The following is a 19,066-nucleotide window of genomic DNA, read 5'->3' on the forward strand; positions in this document are numbered from 1 at the left end:
TTAGTGTTGCGTCATCAGCATACAAAAATCAAATTCCAATTTTTTGGCATCATAATAATTTAAGCGGATATGTTTGACCAGCAAAGCAAACCGAACGAATTTGTAAATTTATTTATTTATATCATAACTATGTGTATTTGCTTATGGCTGACCGACGCCGTAGAACATAAATTATGCGCTAAGCCTTTGGAAACTGACAAATTTTTGGCGTTGCACTGGATTACGTCGACTTAAGGGAGAATGATTTGTGGAATTAGAACGGGTGCCAAAGCATTTTTAATGAACCCGGCCATTTCCTCTTTGGACTTAATACTTCCCCCTCTTACCACATTATTTTCTCCCCCGAGAGGATGACCACATTTTTGATAAATTACCTACACGATAGAAATATTTTAACACACGGGACATATATCTCCATTTTTTCTCGGAATTTTAAGTATGTTTCAGTGTGATAAATATTAAATTTGCGCCAGAGAAATATCATTGGAAGGAAATTAAATGTGAGATGATATATGTAAAATGATGCCAAAACTATCTCATTTACCTTGGGAAAACAGAGTAGCTTGCAATTAGGTATTTGGAATTAAGCTTACAGATTGTCAACTGAATTTTAAGTGAAGAATCAATCCGGTAAATTGTGGCCCAAAATTAGATGCCAGAAACTGCAAATTCATTGTGGGCCAAACACAAAAGCAACATGCAAATTTGTTGCTCATTGTGATTTGTGTGACAGTGAAACATTTCGAGTATTCTGACTTTCTGATGATATTCTATGGTGCCTTCAATACACTTTTTGGCTTATTTTTAGTGGATTTATTTATTGCAAAAAAATAAGCAAAGAAAAAGAAATATATGTGGGATGTTGTGTGGCAAGCAGATGCATAGTTTTTATGCAAATATGCCGGCAAAGCATCCGCGGGTTTCCAGGAGGAAATGCATCCGACATGTGGCAGGTGCATCAACAGTCGCTGGGTGGCATTTCGGTGGCTTTGTGTTCGTGCGGCTTTCAATAAGAGCAACAGCGAACAGGTAAAGATGGGCAAATATTCGGGGAGGTGTGCTACTTGTGTGTGTGTGTGTGTGTGTGAGGGGGGGAATACGGATCCTGTTTGTCTGCACGTCTGCGTGTCTGTTTGGCAAATGCCAACTTTATTAGGAATTTTTGCCGTTTGCTGGCTCGCCTCATGAGCCATCGAATATTTTAGGGGGCCACCGTCTGCATTTTCCCCCAAATCTGTCCACCGTCTCTTTTCCCAATGTCTCTTCAGGTTCATGTATTTGGGATTTTACTTTGGCTGAATGGATTATAACCGTATTTCGCCGACAATCAAACACAAATGTCTTGTCTGCTCAGGTGGGAGTAAATGAGAGCGAGACTAGAATGAGAGCAAAAGTTAGAGAGAGAGAGCGGGGAAAGTGAGCGAGAGAGAACTCATGCGCTGTCCAAAGGATGAAATGGAGAAAATTTCCCATTGTTTTATTAACAACTTATTTGAATGAATGAATTCCAAAAATGTTGTAAATATTGCAAAATAAATAATGATTTGATTATGTGAAAATAAAGTTTCATATTCGAACCTTAATAATAATAAAACTGGCTGTAAATGTTTTTTTCTAAATTTCTAAATCACAATCATTAAAACGAACAACAATGATTAGTATGAAAACCACCAGCAGTTATCGACAAACAAATTGTATCTCTCTTCCTTTGGTTAATCAACATTACCCCAAACGGACATTAACACCTCATTTGAATAAATTCCGCTAAGACCTGTATATTTGTGTATGACGCACTTAACTAATGGCCCGACGTTTAAAGCCCCATAAAAAGGCCCAAAGGGCAGATAGGCAACCCGGCATTGACCACGTCTTAGACAAATGGCGGACTGTCCGCTTATAATTGACCACAGGCGGTTGGAAACACGGCAAATTGGGTGGGGAAACACATTATCGTTGTGGTCGTCGTTCAAGTAGAATGGACAATTATTATTAACTGCAATAAATTTCACGCACGCACAATTTAAATACACTTGGAAAAGAATAACCGCTAAGAATGTCGTTTTTAGATTATTTATTAAAAGCGAATAAAATAAAACAAAATATGTGTGTTTATAATCCTTATTTATTTATTTTCATTGATATCCTTTGAAGCTAAAACAGCAGTGGTGTGTTTAATGGCTTACTACTTACATTGATTATTTAACAACATTATTTTTCGAGTGCATTGAAGTACTCAAGCGTATCGGCAACACGATCTATAAAGGACACAGGACACGAACAGTCGGTCAGGACACGTACAACTCATTTAAGTGCAACATAATTGTGTGTGTCCAAGTTTCGGGAAGCTCCCACCTGAAGAATCCTACTTCTCGGAATGGCCGATGGATGCGGGGGCGGAAAGGAGGGGAAAGGGGGCGGGGTAATTGCCACCGGGGGCACATGTCAATGGCAATTACCGTCAGTGGGTTCAAGTGAAGTTCTGAAAGAATGATAGACCGCTGACCGCCGAGCAACCCCCACTCAATAAATCGATAGTTTCTGTTGCCGTTCTGTTGCCATTAGCGTGTTGTTTAATTGAATTGTAGCAATTAAAGAGCTTCAATTGGTTTTAATCGGAAATTGTTCTCATTGTTCGAGCACAATAGTAATAGTCGAGCTGTCGCACACACACTTTCGCAGATTGCGATAGATAGATGTGTGTGCGTGTGTGTGTGTGAATAGTCTGAACACACATACCCAGCGGGAAAAAAGATGTGGAAAATATGCTATTTTTCAGTGGTTTCTTCATACAAGCGGAAGGGCAAAAACCTCCTTCACTCCTTACATTTTTGCCGTCTCTCCTTTCAAAATACACGGGGGTGACACACAAAAGGAAGGGGTAAAGGAGGTTTGCAGGCCAAAAACCTGTGGATGCTCTGGCTGCTGAAAGCAGAACAAAAACCAGTGGACCCACGGCTGCTGAATGCAGGGCAAAATCCAGTGGACCTACGGCTGCTGAATACAGGCCAAAATCCACTGGGTTTTGGCCTTCCCGCTTTACAGAATTTCCACATGTAAAAAACAATACTTTTTAATTTGGTATATGCATTTATTAATCTATATACAGTCCAAGGACCTTTGTCATAAGTATTTTTGTATATTATATTTTTTGCCCCAGTGAACGATGAACGCAGATCATCTTGATATTGGCGAAGACTGTAATTGTCGTTTCTGAGTGACTCTGAAAATAAAAACCACAATATATTAATATATAACATATTAATACAAATCAAAAAATATATAAAAAGTATTGGGAAAAATAGAGAAATTTAGAAAAACAAGCATACTTACCATACAGTACGTTGGAGAAATTATTATATGAATTTAAAAAAAATGTAATTACATAGTAACAAGCAAGGCTATTGAAATTTATTAAAAATGTAGTGAGTACTTACAAATGCTCCTGGATTGGCTTCGGCATCGGAGTCCAAATGGCCGAGTTCTTGAAATGATGAAATCGGAAATGCCCGCTTGCGCACGTTCAGATTTGCCATTAATATTGATATATGGGCCAGAATATTTGATGTCGAATCTATTACAAATTTTATGAAAAGAAACATTTGTTTGTTCTTGTGAAATTGAAAATAAATGTAAATAAAAAACTTACTTACTTACTTGACAACCGCCTCTGGCGGCTAATATTTAGTTTTCGTAAAAATGCTTATGTTCACCATATCCGTAACGCTGAAATAAGGATATACAAACAAAAACATTTATGTTATAACTTACCTTTATTTTGTTTTTTAGAATAAACTTAACTTTTTTCACTTTTGACACATTTTGCACGACATTTTATACTGATGTGACCGTGCATATTCTGAAGAAAGACAATAATTAGTCACAACTTCGTTGTAACTTAAGGTCATATTCAGAAACCCACCCCATTTAGCGGTCCGAAATTTTCTACTCCTACCGCTACGCCTGCTAAAAGAAGCAGGTTTTCAAGTACTCTAAAAACCTCCTTCCCACTTTCCCGCTGGGTAAGCCCGCCTCATTAACGCTGACATTCAGAAATGGCAGAAAGGAAATGTGCAATAAATGCGACTAAGCCTCTGGCAATCATCGGATACAACAACAACAACAACAGCGGAGTGGAACGGAAAAGCACAACACAACCCACAATAATCACAGGGGGTTAATCGCAGTCGTGGGTTAAGCCAACAATGCGAGTTCATTTGGGGAATAGTCAAGTGCTTTGCGGGTAAGTTAATTACATATCTTAGTCTTGAAGATAATGTTCGAAGGACTGACATTCATAATGATAGCACATTTCATTATTATTAAATGTTATTCTAATGTTTTTGAAAAGTATATTTAAATTTTAAAAGAGATGAAACTTTCACTCTAAACCATGTTTAATCACGAGTTCAATAAGGTAAGACATTCCATTTAATAAAAAACCTACGTTTAAAAAACCAATATTTATCAGGAAGCTCAACAGGCTGTTCCTTTTTTTTTGCTCTACCCCAACAACAGTTGGATAAGAGAATTTCCCCAACACGGCACTTTCGCTCTCTCCCTTTCTTTTTCTCTCTCAATGGCAAAGGATGGTTCATTTACTCCCGCTTTGGCGCTCTCTTCCCCAGCAGTGCTCTCCCGCTGTCCCTTGTTTTCATTGCCTGCCGCAACATTCGCTCAGTCCGCGACGAACTCTCAACGCGGGCGGTTGTCGAACGTCCGTGCCATATCATCCCTATCGAGATTGTGGAGCTTGCTGCGCGCCAAAAGTCCAAAAAGTGAAGAAAACGCAGAGCATACAAAGTTGAAGAAACCAAAAATAAATATGTGAGTGCCGCGAGTGTGTGTGCATTTATTTTTAAGCGACGGCCCGAAGGCAAATGTGAAGTGTAAGAGCGAGAAATATAAATTATATCAAAACGAAAATAGCTCCGCACCGGCGAAGGAAAAAGCGAGAGAGGGCGAGCGAATTAGCACGCAACATTTGACGAAATGGGAGCGACACCGAAAACAGACTTTCTGGCCCACTGGCTGCTGTTGATCCTTTTCGGTCTGGGCTCCTCCATCGTTTTGGGAGCGAGTGCCGCCAGTTCTTATGGGGCCTCCTTCATCTCGAACCCCTCGATTTACGCCTACAGTGTGGAAAGTCAGCCGGAAAAGCTGCAGAGCAGAGACAACATCAAGTTTGCCGACGAGAATGGCAATCTGAATTCCAATTCCAATCTGAATCGTAATTACTACTACACCGATGATCCCAGTCCCAATTCGAATTTGAATGCTAATCCAACGGCCTCCCTGGCCACGCCCCCTGCCACCCAGCCCGCCCCCCAAACGGGCTGCACCTTGGATCGCCTGGCAGTCTACAAGGTTGTCTTGCACACCTATTGGACCCGCGAACTCTTCCCCAAACATTATCCCGACTGGCGACCCACCGCCCAGTGGACCAAGACGTTAGGTGAGTCCGACTATAATACCATTTATAGAATAGAATCGATTAAAAGCGAAAAAAGTGGTTTGTTTTTATTAAAAACACACACGTTGTATCTAAAAGTTTTTTATGTGAAACATATTTTTTTACCTTTAAAACAACTTTGAAACCACAACCTCCTGTGCTAATAACTATTGTTCGAACCAGTAAAGTTCATCAGTATTTCAACGTTTTAATAAAACCATGGAATATTTCCCCATAACTCTTATTTAATTGAAATTCCACCCGCTATGCTGTGCCAGGAGAATCTGCCAACTATTTTCCACAATTTTAGTTTTTATTCCGGCAAACAAGCAAATCAAACCAATTTGGCCCAGTTCCCAGGCCGAAATGGGGCAAACACACCCATCTGCATCTCGCTCCCTTTGCAAACATTGTGTCTCCCACTCGGGTTATTACTCAATCGTAGAGATGACGATAAGGATCTCATAATTTGTGCCAACACAGCAGCCAACAACAAATGCCCACAGACTAATTTGTCACAATGCCTTACCTCTCTCCCAATTTGTCAGACAGACATGCATACGATATATATATACGTATACTGCTACAAATATATATAGAGAAATAAATCGAAAAGCAATTTCGCAGCAAGTTGGCTAAACATTTTCGGTTCGTTTTGGTATTTTGGGTTAAATCACGAGGGGGTGTTTGCAAAATGCCTTTGGCCGCATTGGCATGTCGCTTGTCTTATCAATGTTTTTGCAGATTTAGCTGTCGATTTATAGCACACACCCGTACACACACATCGTAGGCAGGCAGGCAGGATATATTCAGACGACCCAGTGAGACAAGTAAATCTGACAGCTAAACAACCAAAGCCTGGCCCACATGCAGGGGCAAATAAAAAAGGATAAGAAGCAGGAAGCGGAAGGCAGAAAGGCGGCAGGAAGGCGGAAGGAGCCTAAGAAATGCGATTTGTACGTGCTTATGCCCGATGTGCTGGTCTCAGCGCAAAACGAGAAATTGGATAAAGTTGTTCAATATGAAGACGAGGGAAGACGGACTTGCCGCACAGCATACAGCTCATTCTTATCCGCCGGATTCGCAACCGGAATCCCACTTTTGATGTTTTGATTTTAAAGTTTATCGGGGAATTATGCTTTCCTCGTAGGGCTAATTAAAGCGCCATCAAGGATTATAAATATATATATTTCGGTGGAGTTTATAGCCAAGGACTATCCATTCTTTTGTTGTTTATAGTGTCGTCTGGTTTATTTATAGTTTTTCCTCTTGCGGCAGACAGTGTGCCACAGTGCGTATGCGTGATTTATGTGAGCTCTGCACTTGTGTTTATGCTTGCATAAAATATAGCAAATGGAGTAGTAGTCGTTCTTTATCGTACCTCCACTCCAGCTTTACTATCTAGTCGAAAAGTGTTTTTGCTGCTCAACACTTAAAATGCAGTAGAGTACGTTTATCTTGAGGAAAAGACGAGATTTTCTTACTCAAGAATGCTTGGAGTGGACTGCAAAATGATTTTAGCAAGGTAATCTAGATGGGATAAAAAGACAAGGTTATTATCTGTATAAAATAAGAGTTTTCATTTAAATCGTTTACAACTCTTACAGTTTCCTTTGTATTTTAGATTATTTCTTAAGTTTTAATAGGAAGTAGTGCTATCCATTCTTCTTTAATAGCTCACCTTTCAACCATTTGAAACGATTGCACAGAAATAAATACAATCCACATTAAAAATATAAAAATAAGGTTCCCGGTCCGCATATCTATGTCAGTGTTCCGGTGCTTCTGCTACTCCTGTCACTTGCTCCTTGGCTTGTTTCCCCTGATAGCCGTTTAGTCCTGGCCAGCGGCACATCCGAAGCTGGTCTTCCTCTGGTATTCCTCCTGTCGGAGACCTGGCTTTGGTCCTGGCTCAATCCGGAATGCCATTTGGCATTAAAATTCAAGCAGCAGAAGGGGCCAAATGGAAGCAGCAGCAGCAGCAGCAAAAAAAGTGAGGAAAAAGCTTAGCAATGCACTTCGACTTGGGGCGGTGGGAAATCGCTGGAAATGCGGGAAGTTAGGGGGCGTGGCAGGGGAGGGAGGGGGGCAACGGCTTCCTGCCTGTCATATCCTGTTTATATATAATTTTCAGTGCGCAACTCTAACATCCGTTACATTTCAACTGGTTGGAGGCGGCAGCAAAAGGAAAAAGGAATAGTGGCAGTAGCAATAGCAGCAAAAAAAGGATATATATTCAGGCTCCTTTTGTTTTTGCTGTCGAAGGAGGTTCGCAGCGCAAAATTTATTATGAATGTTCAAAAACAAGCAGCGACAGCAATTGCAACGGGGGAAGTGCATTGCTCGCTCGCCTTTTGTGCCAAGTCGCCCCCGATGTCCTGGCCTTATCCTTCCCAACCCCTGCCCACCCGCCTCCGCCTCCTCAATCTCCAATCCCCAACGATCCAGGCCCCCAATTCCCATTCTCATTGCATTTCCCATTCGAGTCGAGTTTGCTCCTCGGCGAGTTGTTAAATTTCATTTGCCGCTGCCCTGGCGACTGTTGTCGCTGTTTTTATCGCAAATTGAAACTGAAATAAAGTTTGCCTCCTGCTGAATATTTGTTTTAGTCCTGCCATTTTTTTTTTTGCCAGCCAGCCAGCGCTCTTTGTGCCTTGTCACAGTTTTTGTTTGGCCCGAAACGAAACACACTCGCCAAAAGAAGCATTCTCGCAACAGTTTTATGCCTTTTTTTGGTTGTAGTTTGGGCTTGGGTTTTGGTTTGGTTTGGTTTCGGTTCAGTTCGTCTCTGTTTTTGCCATTTTTATTGCTTGTCGAGGTTTTTGTCGAGTCAATTCTCGAGCGTTTTGCAAGCCAAAATGAAATGTTGCACTCTGGCAAGTTGCATTTGAAATAACTGCCACGAAAGCGGCCTCGAGGCACTGAAATAAATTAAAAAGCAGTATTGGATTTGGATCTAAAACACTGAACTGATTCTCTTAGCTAAACTTTTAGATACTTTGCTATCCTCTCAACCACAAATCCCATTAAAATCATTTCAAGCTTTATGTGAATTTATCTTTGAACTGATTTTCGAAGTGAATGTTTTGGATTTGTATCGTTGATAGCAAGACTCTTCTCTCAGTGTCTTTATCTAGGGCTTATCTTCCCGGGTTCACTTGTTTGGGTTGATGGCTTTTACGGGTTAGATTGCCAAAATTAATTGGCCTGCAAATAAACAGGAAAGTTGATTGAATTTTGGAGCAGGAGGCGGAAGCGAAGGTACTATAAGTCCTCCGCAACATTGATCCGTTGTCAATGCCACTTTACGACCCACCACCACCACCACCACCACCACCAGCACCACCAGCAGCACCACCATTACCTATAGATATTCCATCCCCAGAGGTTTTTGCAATTTGTGCTGCATAACTTGCGGCTCATTGTCCATCGGCCAAAGTCGAAAGTCCTTTTGGTCTCCATGCGGCTCACGGCCCGTTAATTGCCACGTCCATTGGGGCAATTATCCTGGCTGCTGCTTTCGCCGCTGCTTTCGCTGCTGCTTTCTCTGCTGCTTTCTCCGCTGCTTTCTCTGCTGCCCATTTGTTTTTGACTGCGACGGCAAGACGTGCGTGCTTTTGTTGTTGGTGTTAAATACTTTCGCCTGCGGCACTTTCACGCCTCGCATTTTATTGTTACCGAGCTCGCTGCCTAATTTTTGACTTCCTTTTTGCTCCTCTGACCAAATAAATTATCGAGGAACAAGCGGCACATAAATGTATGCCGCATACGTTGAACACGAGGCAAGTACGTTTGTCTGACGCATATTTTATGCATCCCCCACAGACAAACACACGGAAATTCCCAGACAAACATCGAAAGGCCCTTGTGTCGGCGCCTTTTTATTTTATTTTCAAACAAACTTTAAGTGTTTGTAATTTTTTCAACCTCATAGAGGGGAGCGAAAAGCAAAAGGCGCATGTTCAGCTGGAAAATATCGTACAATAAAAATGGCAACTACAGGCGGAGGAATATGTCCCTGGAGGATTCATTCGAGGGGCTTATATCTGTTTAGCTAATGGGGAAGTCATGTAAGGAGAAATGCTTCTTATTAAAATTGATAATGCTTTAAGGTTTGATAACAATCTTAGCTTTGGATTTTATATAATTAGAAAAAAAGTAACATCCAAAAATAAAGCTAATAAATAAAAAACCTTAATTATCTCTAAGTAACTGATACCCTAAAACCCATTAAGTAAACCTTTTGTTACCTCAGATTAAAGCTTAAAGCATTTTGGATTTGTTTATTAAAATCTTATCAGGATTTTTTCCTTTTATAAGTATGAACTCCGACATTAAGGATTCATAACACAAAACAGGGAAAACTCCTGGCTCAGCCGTACATCTTCAAGCTTTTACTGACAACGCAATTTCCTCGTGTCTGCTGCTGTTTCTTAGCTAGAGAACAAGTACATTAATAATAAATGTAAATACCATTTCTTATTTTACCTGCTTTTCCGAGGGGAGTGAATTTTTTTGCCAGGGGCTAAAAGCTAAAGACTTTCCGGCCACTTGCAGCTACTTAGTGCCGTCGAAAGCTTAAAGTGTTGTAATTAAAAGCAGGCAATGCACCCCAGATTCTTTTTTTTTGTACTGTGGAAAATGAGATTTCCCACTGGATGTAAAATGAGAAGCAGTGGCTTCCTTACATGGCTAAAATCACGGCAAACAAAATTTCCGCTGGCTCACTTCCCCGGCAGAAAAGGCGTTTTCCATTTTTCCCGCATTTACTTGCATGAATAAATTTCGTCTGCATGTCCTTTATGTTCGTCCTGCTTTCGCCGCGTTCTGTTCTGTTTTTCCTTTGTACACTTTGTGCCTTGTCAAATTCATATCATTATTCATTCATACATGATTAGACAACGCAACAGAACACGAGGAAAGACAAGAAAAGCGAGCCCAGGTTTTGTATTACACAGAGAGCGAAAGTTTTCCGGCGGCGGGGAGTGTTGCCAAGGAAAAGAAAATGGTAAATGGTAAAATGGTAAAGTCCTCGGGGCGGGGAAAAGCCCCGCAGAACCCACAGAGTCAGACAGGCGTGGCATTGGCGAATGGAAATTAATGAATGAAATTTGATATAATGTCAGTTTCTCCCTTCGCTTCTCGAGTTTCCAGCGCTTTTTTCGGATATTTACTTTAACAACGCTTTACACAATATTAAATCATAAAGAGCAAATTGCACTTAAACCAATTTTAATTGTTTATTCACCAGGCATTAAAATTGCATTATTTCCATATATATATAGATTAATTGATCAACGTATGCTTGTGGGTTAAAAGCACAAAAAAATCAGACAAATAAGGGCATATTTTACCTGAGCTAATTACCCACAAATTGCACAACTTTTTTCTTGCTTTTATAGCCTCCATTAAGTTGAAATTGGATCACAAATGTTGTAAGGAAATCCGAAAAATATTAAATGAATTTAAATTAGCCACAGAAACACACAAATAATTTGAATTAGCAAAATCCTAATTGGACAACATTTGTGCTACATCGATGGGATGTGTAATATAATATTTATTTATTTAATTGATTTGAACTAGTTAGACTCCAGCCATTTGAATTGCCTTTTTTCAACTAAATATACGGCGTAAAAATCATGTTAAGAGATTAAATTATTAAATTGTAAAAGCGGTGGAAAAAACGCAAATAGGTTTTGTTGGTTTTATCAAAGGTGAAAATTAAATGTCAAATAATAAAAACGTTTATAAATAAATAACGTTTATACTCTTACAAAAAAAAGGTTATATTTGTTAGTCATTGTATACGGTTAATCCAAAGAAAATTGTAAATTTTTTATTACCATACGTTCATTGTGCTTTTAATTAAAACAGTTCTTAATAAGCTAAAAAGATTAGTGTTTAAGTATATTTAAGCCATCGATATCAATACTTTTTCTGTACAAATCGGAAGGTAATAAAAAAAGGCAATTGAAAATTGCGAAATTCCGGTTAAACGCATTCGCTGACCATTTTACTCATTTACATATAGTTTGCTCTGGCAAACACAATATTTATGCCGTTTATTTGTATTATTGTGGCTGGCATTTTTTGCATTTGTCAGCTTAAATGACTGCAATTTGATTTATGTTTGCGCTTGCCACTGTGGACAAAATCAATACCAAATAAATTTAAAAAATGCGTAAATAAAACCGAACCGAGCGGGAAAGTAGGCAACAGGAATTGGGGCAGCAAATCGAGATCCTAATTAACTGCGGCCCATAAATCAGAGGAGGCCCGAAAGGAATCCGTTCATTAATAATGCATTTGCATGGAAATGTGAAAGCGATATGATCACAGGACCCTTCAACACAAATTTATGGTCTGCGCAAAAACAGTGAGTTTTGAAAAAGCTTACACACCTTGTGGTTAATTTTTCGGGTCACATCGAGAGTTATGTCTGTGGGCCAGCCAACTGCTAATGGCAGCCTAATTATGCCACCAAGAGTGGGTGGAGCGAGGGCTAAAGGGACTTCCTCTGTTGTAAAAGGGTTTCCCGTCTGGCTCGTAAATTTTCCCCATTTTACCTGCAGCTTTAAGACGCACACACACACAAATACACACCTTTTTGGTCGACATAAATCTTTGCCAGGTGGCTGAACCCTCCGCAGTTTTTCCAAACAGAGTTGTCTCTTTCCAGACAAGCGGCAGACAACATGCGTGCTCCCTCGCTCGTCCCCCACGAAATTTTCCCTTTTCCCATTTTCCTTTTCCCCCACACCGGAAAAAAGCAACGAAATCGGAAACGCGTCGCACAAAACTTTGTTTGTCTGTATTTATGTCTGCGTAATGTGCTCGAAATCGTGGCTGCGCCTTTTCATAGGTGGGCGGCATTTTTGTTTGCGGTGGGCTCGTGAGTGCTTCACTTTTCTTGTTATTTCGTCTGGGCTTTTCTTTCGGGGTTTCCCCCGCCGACTCAAAAGTCTGGCGTCGCCGTGAAGAATGCCTACAAATTACGGGCACAGTCTGTGATTTATATCACTGGAAAGTAGGTATTTCAATTCTGAATCTGAACCTGGAAATCATTTAAAACGGAATGCGATGAAAAACGAGAATGCTAGGCGTAAAATTGAATTTAAATTAAGGCCTTGCTTGTTTGATCATGGAGTAATAATTATTACGCAATAAAATAACTAAAATACCAGCTAATGTTATCGAGACTTTAAATAAATTCTGTACGAATAAATTATCCTAATAAGAAATTGGATAATGCTTGGAATATTAAGTTTATTAAGCACAAATTTATATAAACAGCTAACCTGTTTTTCCTTATTTCTTTGTTTAACACATTTCCTTAACGCCGAATGTTTTCCCCTTTCTGGGAAACGTGTGACATTTATCTATTTTGTTCAGCAGGACAACATGTGTGTATTGTTATCCTTTTGATGGGATCTTTTCCCCCACGGCGAGTGGCAACAAACCCAAGGCCTTAATTAAGGACACCGACAAAACGAACCGAACCCGGAAAACGGGAAAAGAAAAGGAAACAAATATTAAGATAGGGGAAAATTATGATTGAGACAAATTGTCGGCTACGTGACAAGTCCGCATAAATTTTCTCGCTTTCCGTTTGAGCGACTGTCAATAGGACATAAAACTCATTTAATTAAGCAATTTTATCAAAAGCAGACGAAGGCGAAGCCATCAAAACCGTCGGAGAAGGAAATTTCGTGGATAGTGGAAGCAATTTATAGGGATTGCACCCTGGGGAGTGGCCATATTTTTGTTTTGCGGCAAGTTAATGGCAGCAAAATAAAGTTTGAGGCAAGTGAGCTCGGGGCGAAAGATCAAAGCTGTGGCGCTGCTTGCACAAGTTTTTATTTTTATGGATGATCCAATTTTTATGGTCAATCAGGCGAATAATGAGATAAACTCAATGAGATTTTCTTAAGGCGTAAGCTATGACCGATAACCGATAGCCCATGGCTAAATTAACCGCCGATGCATTCGAAATGAGCCAGCAAGGAGGAAAATAAAGGCAAGCCAGCAAGAAAGCAGGAAAATTCCACCCGGGAGGGTGTCAGTCCGCGGAAAATGGTAAACAACATTCAAGAGGGTCAACTTTCCTCGGGGGGGCAGAAATCTGGTGGCAATCTTACGCGACAAACACCTTCAAGTGTTAATAAATGCGGCGGCACATCAACAAACAACCCGAAAACCGAACTTCAAAGCCCCGAAACCAAATTAAATGAAATACAATTTTTTGCTGGAAAATTAAATATGAACCGTGAGCTTCTTGAAATAAAAATAAGCTTCTGAGAAAGATTACAGCCTCGTCTACTGTTCCACCTTAACCTAATTAGAGTTTCGATGAGGGTGGGATTTTCCTTTCAGGAGTTTGAGTGGCAGATTTGGGGTGGCTCAAATAGGGGGATTGTTTTTTAATAGAGGTATTATGGTTGAATAAGGAAACAATCTTGAGGGTAACAACTTCAGTGATACAATTCTATACCTAAGATTTTTCCCTTTACGTTTACCACTAACTCGATAAAAAGTAATGGAAATAAAAACAAGAAAGGAAGCTAGCTTCTGCGAGCCGAAGCTTATATACCTTTGCAGTTATCAAATTTGTCGAACGAAATATATAAAGGCTAAACAACATCGAAGCTATGAGAATTTTTCTGTTAAAAATCCGGAAAATGGCCTAAAACCAGCACTTGAAAGCCCCTAACTTTTCTAAATGATATCCGATTTCGGATTGGTATACCTCAAAATGCTTGTGACAAAGCCCTCTAAGAAACTGCATCATTAGTTAGGTTTCGATTTTTCGTTCGATCACCTGCAAGAGTATAAAAACTTTAACCTGAACAAAAGAAAAGTCTTTTTTTCTTTGTTAATTTCCATTAACACAATTTTTTCTCCAAAAAGTTATACCTTCTTTTCTTTCTTCCCAGAAACATTTTCATTAATTAGTCCAAAACAAAAACACTTGAGAATTCCATTTCCCAGAAGCTGAGAATGTGTATACAACCTGGGAACACCTGATTTTTGTCTACTAACATTTTTTGGCCATCTAGGGGATCAAATGCTCACTTTTGCATATTTAAAAAACGCGAGACAAAAGTTTGGGGCCAATAAAACAAAGAAAAATACACGGAAAGCAACTTTGCAGAGGCAGAAAATTTGCTAAAGCGTTAAAAAATGTACTTTTGCCCCCTCGACTCACTTTGGCGGCCAAGAAGTGTAGAATAAGTAACAAATGAAAAACAAAAAAACAAGAAGAAAAAAAAAAAAAAACTTGGCTAAGCGTAAATAAACCAAATATAAACTTTGGCTGCTGTTGGCTGGATGGTATTGCCAGGCAGACAAACTTGCTTTCAACTTGGCTTTCCCTTGCTTTTCCGAGTTTGCTTAGTAGCCGAAGACAACAACACGAGGAAAATCCTACCATCCCACGGGGGGCACTTTCTCTAGTCTCTATTCTCAGTTTTCCACAGCGATTGTTGTTGTCGTTTCGGTGTGAATAATGTTGCTGTTATTTATGCCTCAATGCGCCACGCCTTAGAAAAAATAAACCCAGAAGAAATTGCAATTTCCACGCCCAAGTTTCGGGCACTTTCACTTGGCGATGTTCCCTTTTTCCCCCATCCCCTTCTCGAAAGGACCCCGAGCAACCCCAAAATGTTGCTGCTTTTTATTAAAAGTTTCTTCCACTTCCCCCAAACCTAAGAACAATGGGCACATTTTTTAAAGTGTTTTTTATTGTCGCGTTAACCGACCGCAACGACTTATTGGTAGAATGGGTAGAGAGTTTCCCCAACTTTTGCGTAAGTGTAAATTATTGTTAAGGTCAGAAAGTTGCGCGAAAAGTTCTACCCAGTTGGGTTAGTTGCCGTTGCCGGTAGACTGTAACTTCGGCTTAATACCTTTAACTAAGTCCTCGAGCTGCATAATTTTTGAGAACATTTAACTTAATTAACAGCCCGACCCAGACGGTCCGAAAGTGTTAATAAAAACGCCGCACTAACTTTCAATTTGCGTCGAGGAATACTCGTATACACACACTTTGTATTTGTCTATGTAAGCCTCAACCGACTTAACCGGAGGTTAACCCCAGTGAATGTGTAATAAACTTTGCTTATTGTTGTTGTTCTTTAAATAAAAATTTATGTGGCACTTCTGCGCTGCAGAAAAGCGAGCGGAAAAAGAACACTTTCACTTAAGCTGCCGCATCGTCCTGCAAAGGATATGTCCTTTGGCCCCAACTCTCTTGACATTTGAAATATGCTCGAGCTGTTTATGAAACTCGGAATGGGAAAGGACCGTTTCGGTTTGCTTCTGGACAGCAATTAAGTGAGCAGTCTGACCCCGAGAAAAAAAAATGGAAAGGAAGCTGAAATAATATTTCTGTTAAAGAGAACTTGGGGCATTGCGAGAAAAACCAATTAAATTGCAAAAAATATGTCAGAATAAAAACTCAAGTTACTGTTCACATTGTATGCTGACTTAAGCTTTCTTTCGTGGTATTAAATTAATTCTTTACTTATACCATAAATGTATTTCAAGAGAAGAATATTTTAAGACGTTCGTAAGTCCTTTTTCATTCAATTGCATTCTTGGAGCGTCTGAGTTTTATGGTTGAATTGACTTTGAGGGGTCGTCGACCCACTTGATTTGTTGCCGACAATTGAATGCCTTGAAAATCCTTGCATACACAAAATACGAATGAAAAGTCAACTAATACCGGAGGGTAAAATTTCCTTTGGGAACGGCACACAGTCATCAAATTTTAATGCCACTCATAATTTTTTCCGGCAACCGATGCGCAAGGTTTTTCGCTGCCACTAACCGAGCCAGCAGAATAAATGTCAAATCAGCAAATATGAAAGTACAGTTATGCCAAAGGGAATTGAGGATTGAAAAGTGTTTTCCGGTGGGCCTTTAAAGCAGAAAAACTCATCAGAGATGTGATGATTTTAGGGAAAGAGGCTTTAAGATATTAAGATAGGTGCATAAAGCATCTAATAATTTTAATTTAAATATTAATATATGTTGAATAGATTCCAATGAATTTATTGTATTATGTTTTTTTACTTTGAAAACTTTAAGCTCGATTTATCGAATCAGTGACACATTCACAGGTTGCAGGATGGCATCTCTGATATGAGAACCACTTACATCACACACAATCCTCGAGCATCATATGCCATTTCGCTTCTGCAACCTTTTTCGCCGGGTTCTTTTATTTGTGGCCAACTTTTGAGTGCGGAAGTTCCTCGAGGGTTAGACACACAAAACAACAATACGAAAAAAAAGGGCCTAAAAGGGTTGCTCTTATTGTTATCGATGGCATGCGAGTGGGTGGAAGCTGGATCCATTGAATTATGTGCACGACATGAAAACAAACAAACAAACAAATAAAATAAGGAGCTGACTTGATTGTTGCACTGCATACTCCGCCTTTCTCCGCAATTGAAGGGGATCATAAATATTTATGGGACCCTCTTTCGTGGAACTGTGATAGGTATATAAATATCAGCAGCACCTTCTTTGTAGCGCAGTGTAGTTGAGCGTGAAACGCAGAATTTATTATGTTATCGCTTCACCGATTTACTTTATCGATTTCACAATCAGATGGAATGGGAATGGAGGTCCCAGGACCTTTACGCAACTTTGATGCTCCCCAGATAATTTGCAGTCCCCGTTTTCGTTTTCGGGTTTGTTTGTACTGGCAATTTGCGAGCCGCCTCCAGGCCATGTGGCAAATATTGTTATTTGTTTTAAAAATTTAAAGCCAACGCGCTGTTGACTTTGATTCAAGCTTAGGGCACCTTACTTATCTGACTTGTGCATTTTTAATGAGCCTGCTTAATGGATAATGCCTTACTTTGATGTAGGTCTTGCAAAGAGTTATGCGGAGCGATATTGATAAGCGTCGCTGTGCGGACTTCCGAAAGTTATAATCAGCTTATTTTACATTTATTGTACAGATAAAGAAATTTTTACTGGAAAATAAAAAGAGTAAAAGTTATTAGTTTCAAGGAAAAGGTTTAAGATCATGGTGGGATGCAGATTTCTAGAATTTTTAAAGTAAAACTCACAAGCCCCTTGAATTTAATCTTATTTTGACTAACCTTATATATTGAATGTGATGTGTATATTTTATTATTATATTTTTCCCCTCTGTAACTCATTCTATAATTCATTTTTGTTTGTTCCCATTCCAGGTAAGAACCCTCAGCAGAGTCCTTTGGCTGACCAGCCTTCGAGATGGGGGCTTCGATCCCCTTTATTTATAACGCCATTAGGGTTGCATTCGATTACGGGGGCGTGTTGACAACCCTGGTCCCGTCACTGAATTGATAATAATTGGATTAGCGCATCTTTTGCGAGGGGAAGCGCGGAGGTAAGTGAACCGTGGACGGAGAACCCGGAGCTCCAGCGGTTGGTTAATAGTGCCCAAAAGGCTTACGCCACGTTGGCCACGCATCGAAGCATCACTGTGATATATGGGTTGCCGTGTTCGAGGAGCTGTGTGTGTGTGTGTGTGTGTGTGTGTGTTTATGTGGGTGTGCGCCTGCAAAATATTTTGCAAAATTTTCAGCGCTTGCCATATTTTTCAATATTTCCGCCGAGAGTTGGGGGCTGTTGGTTGGGGTGATGTGTGGATGCGTTGCGCTCCAGCAATTTTACATTTTATATGGCCGGGCATAGCGACCTAAATCGACTTAGCTCCCCCTTTTATATACGTATATATATGTATATCGCCCTCTCTGTCTGGCATTCGCACTTTGTGGCAGCAAGTTTATGCTTCCTAAAGTATTCATCACTTAATTTCCACGTGCCGCTGCCATTTTCAAAATTTATGACTTCGCTCCGCAGCTATCTATGCTTTCCTATATTTTCCCGACCACGATTTTCCATGTTGACAAGTTTCACAGTGGGAGATTTGGCCAGAGGGAAAACCCCTTTTTCGGGTTACATTTTGCCGTTTGCCATCTGTCAGCGTCCCCAAATAGAATTATGTCAGCTAATTGAATTTGACGTCGACTTGACATGGATTTATGCACTAATGCAGTTGCCCCGGAACCAACCCAAAATAATCAAATTTTCGACGGAATATAGTTTCTATTTTTTGGGAGTTTCCGCTGGGGTAAGCTTTTGCTGGAAAATCATACTTAAGTTGGTTTCCTAAAAACAACATTGATTGGGGACTAACTGAGTTATACATATTTGATTTTTGGGTATATATAGCTAACAACCAGTTTAAAATAAGCAAAAAGAAAACCAAGGCCTGGTATAATAAATCAACTTATTGATATCAAACTTTTGAACACAAGTTATCAATCTGCATTCTTCAATCTTTTCAAGCCATATTCAATCACAGCTTCAGCTTTTGTGAGCGCAATTGATGGTGAATACTTTTCAAGCTCAATTTAAAATTAATCAATTGTTTTTCTCGCTTTTGATTGAAAACCCGATCACAGCTGTGCGGTCTGGTGGATTTTTAAAATGTCGTTTATCTTGCGGCTGTCTGCGCTGTTCCATAATGATCTTTCATTCACTTTTTGATTGATTTTGTGGTCAGAGTACCACAATTCCTGTCTATAATGCGATGTCTCTCCTCCAGGGGCA

At 39.9% G+C, this 19,066-nt stretch overlaps 1 protein-coding gene across 1 annotated transcript in view; it reads left to right on the forward strand.

The window, feature by feature from the left end:
* Positions 1 to 4,688: 4,688 nt before the first annotated feature.
* Positions 4,689 to 19,066, forward strand: part of LOC108086694 — a 43,876-nt gene continuing 29,498 nt past the window's right edge. The window contains exon 1 of the mRNA XM_017183692.1: positions 4,689 to 5,452. Coding sequence (XP_017039181.1) covers positions 4,990 to 5,452 — 463 coding nt within the window. The 5' untranslated portion in view covers positions 4,689 to 4,989. The remainder of the gene's footprint in view (positions 5,453 to 19,066) is intronic.

The sequence above is a fragment of the Drosophila ficusphila genome, unplaced genomic scaffold, assembly GCF_018152265.1.
Source record: "Drosophila ficusphila isolate 14025-0441.05 unplaced genomic scaffold, ASM1815226v1 contig_414, whole genome shotgun sequence".
Taxonomy (NCBI): domain Eukaryota; kingdom Metazoa; phylum Arthropoda; class Insecta; order Diptera; family Drosophilidae; genus Drosophila; species Drosophila ficusphila.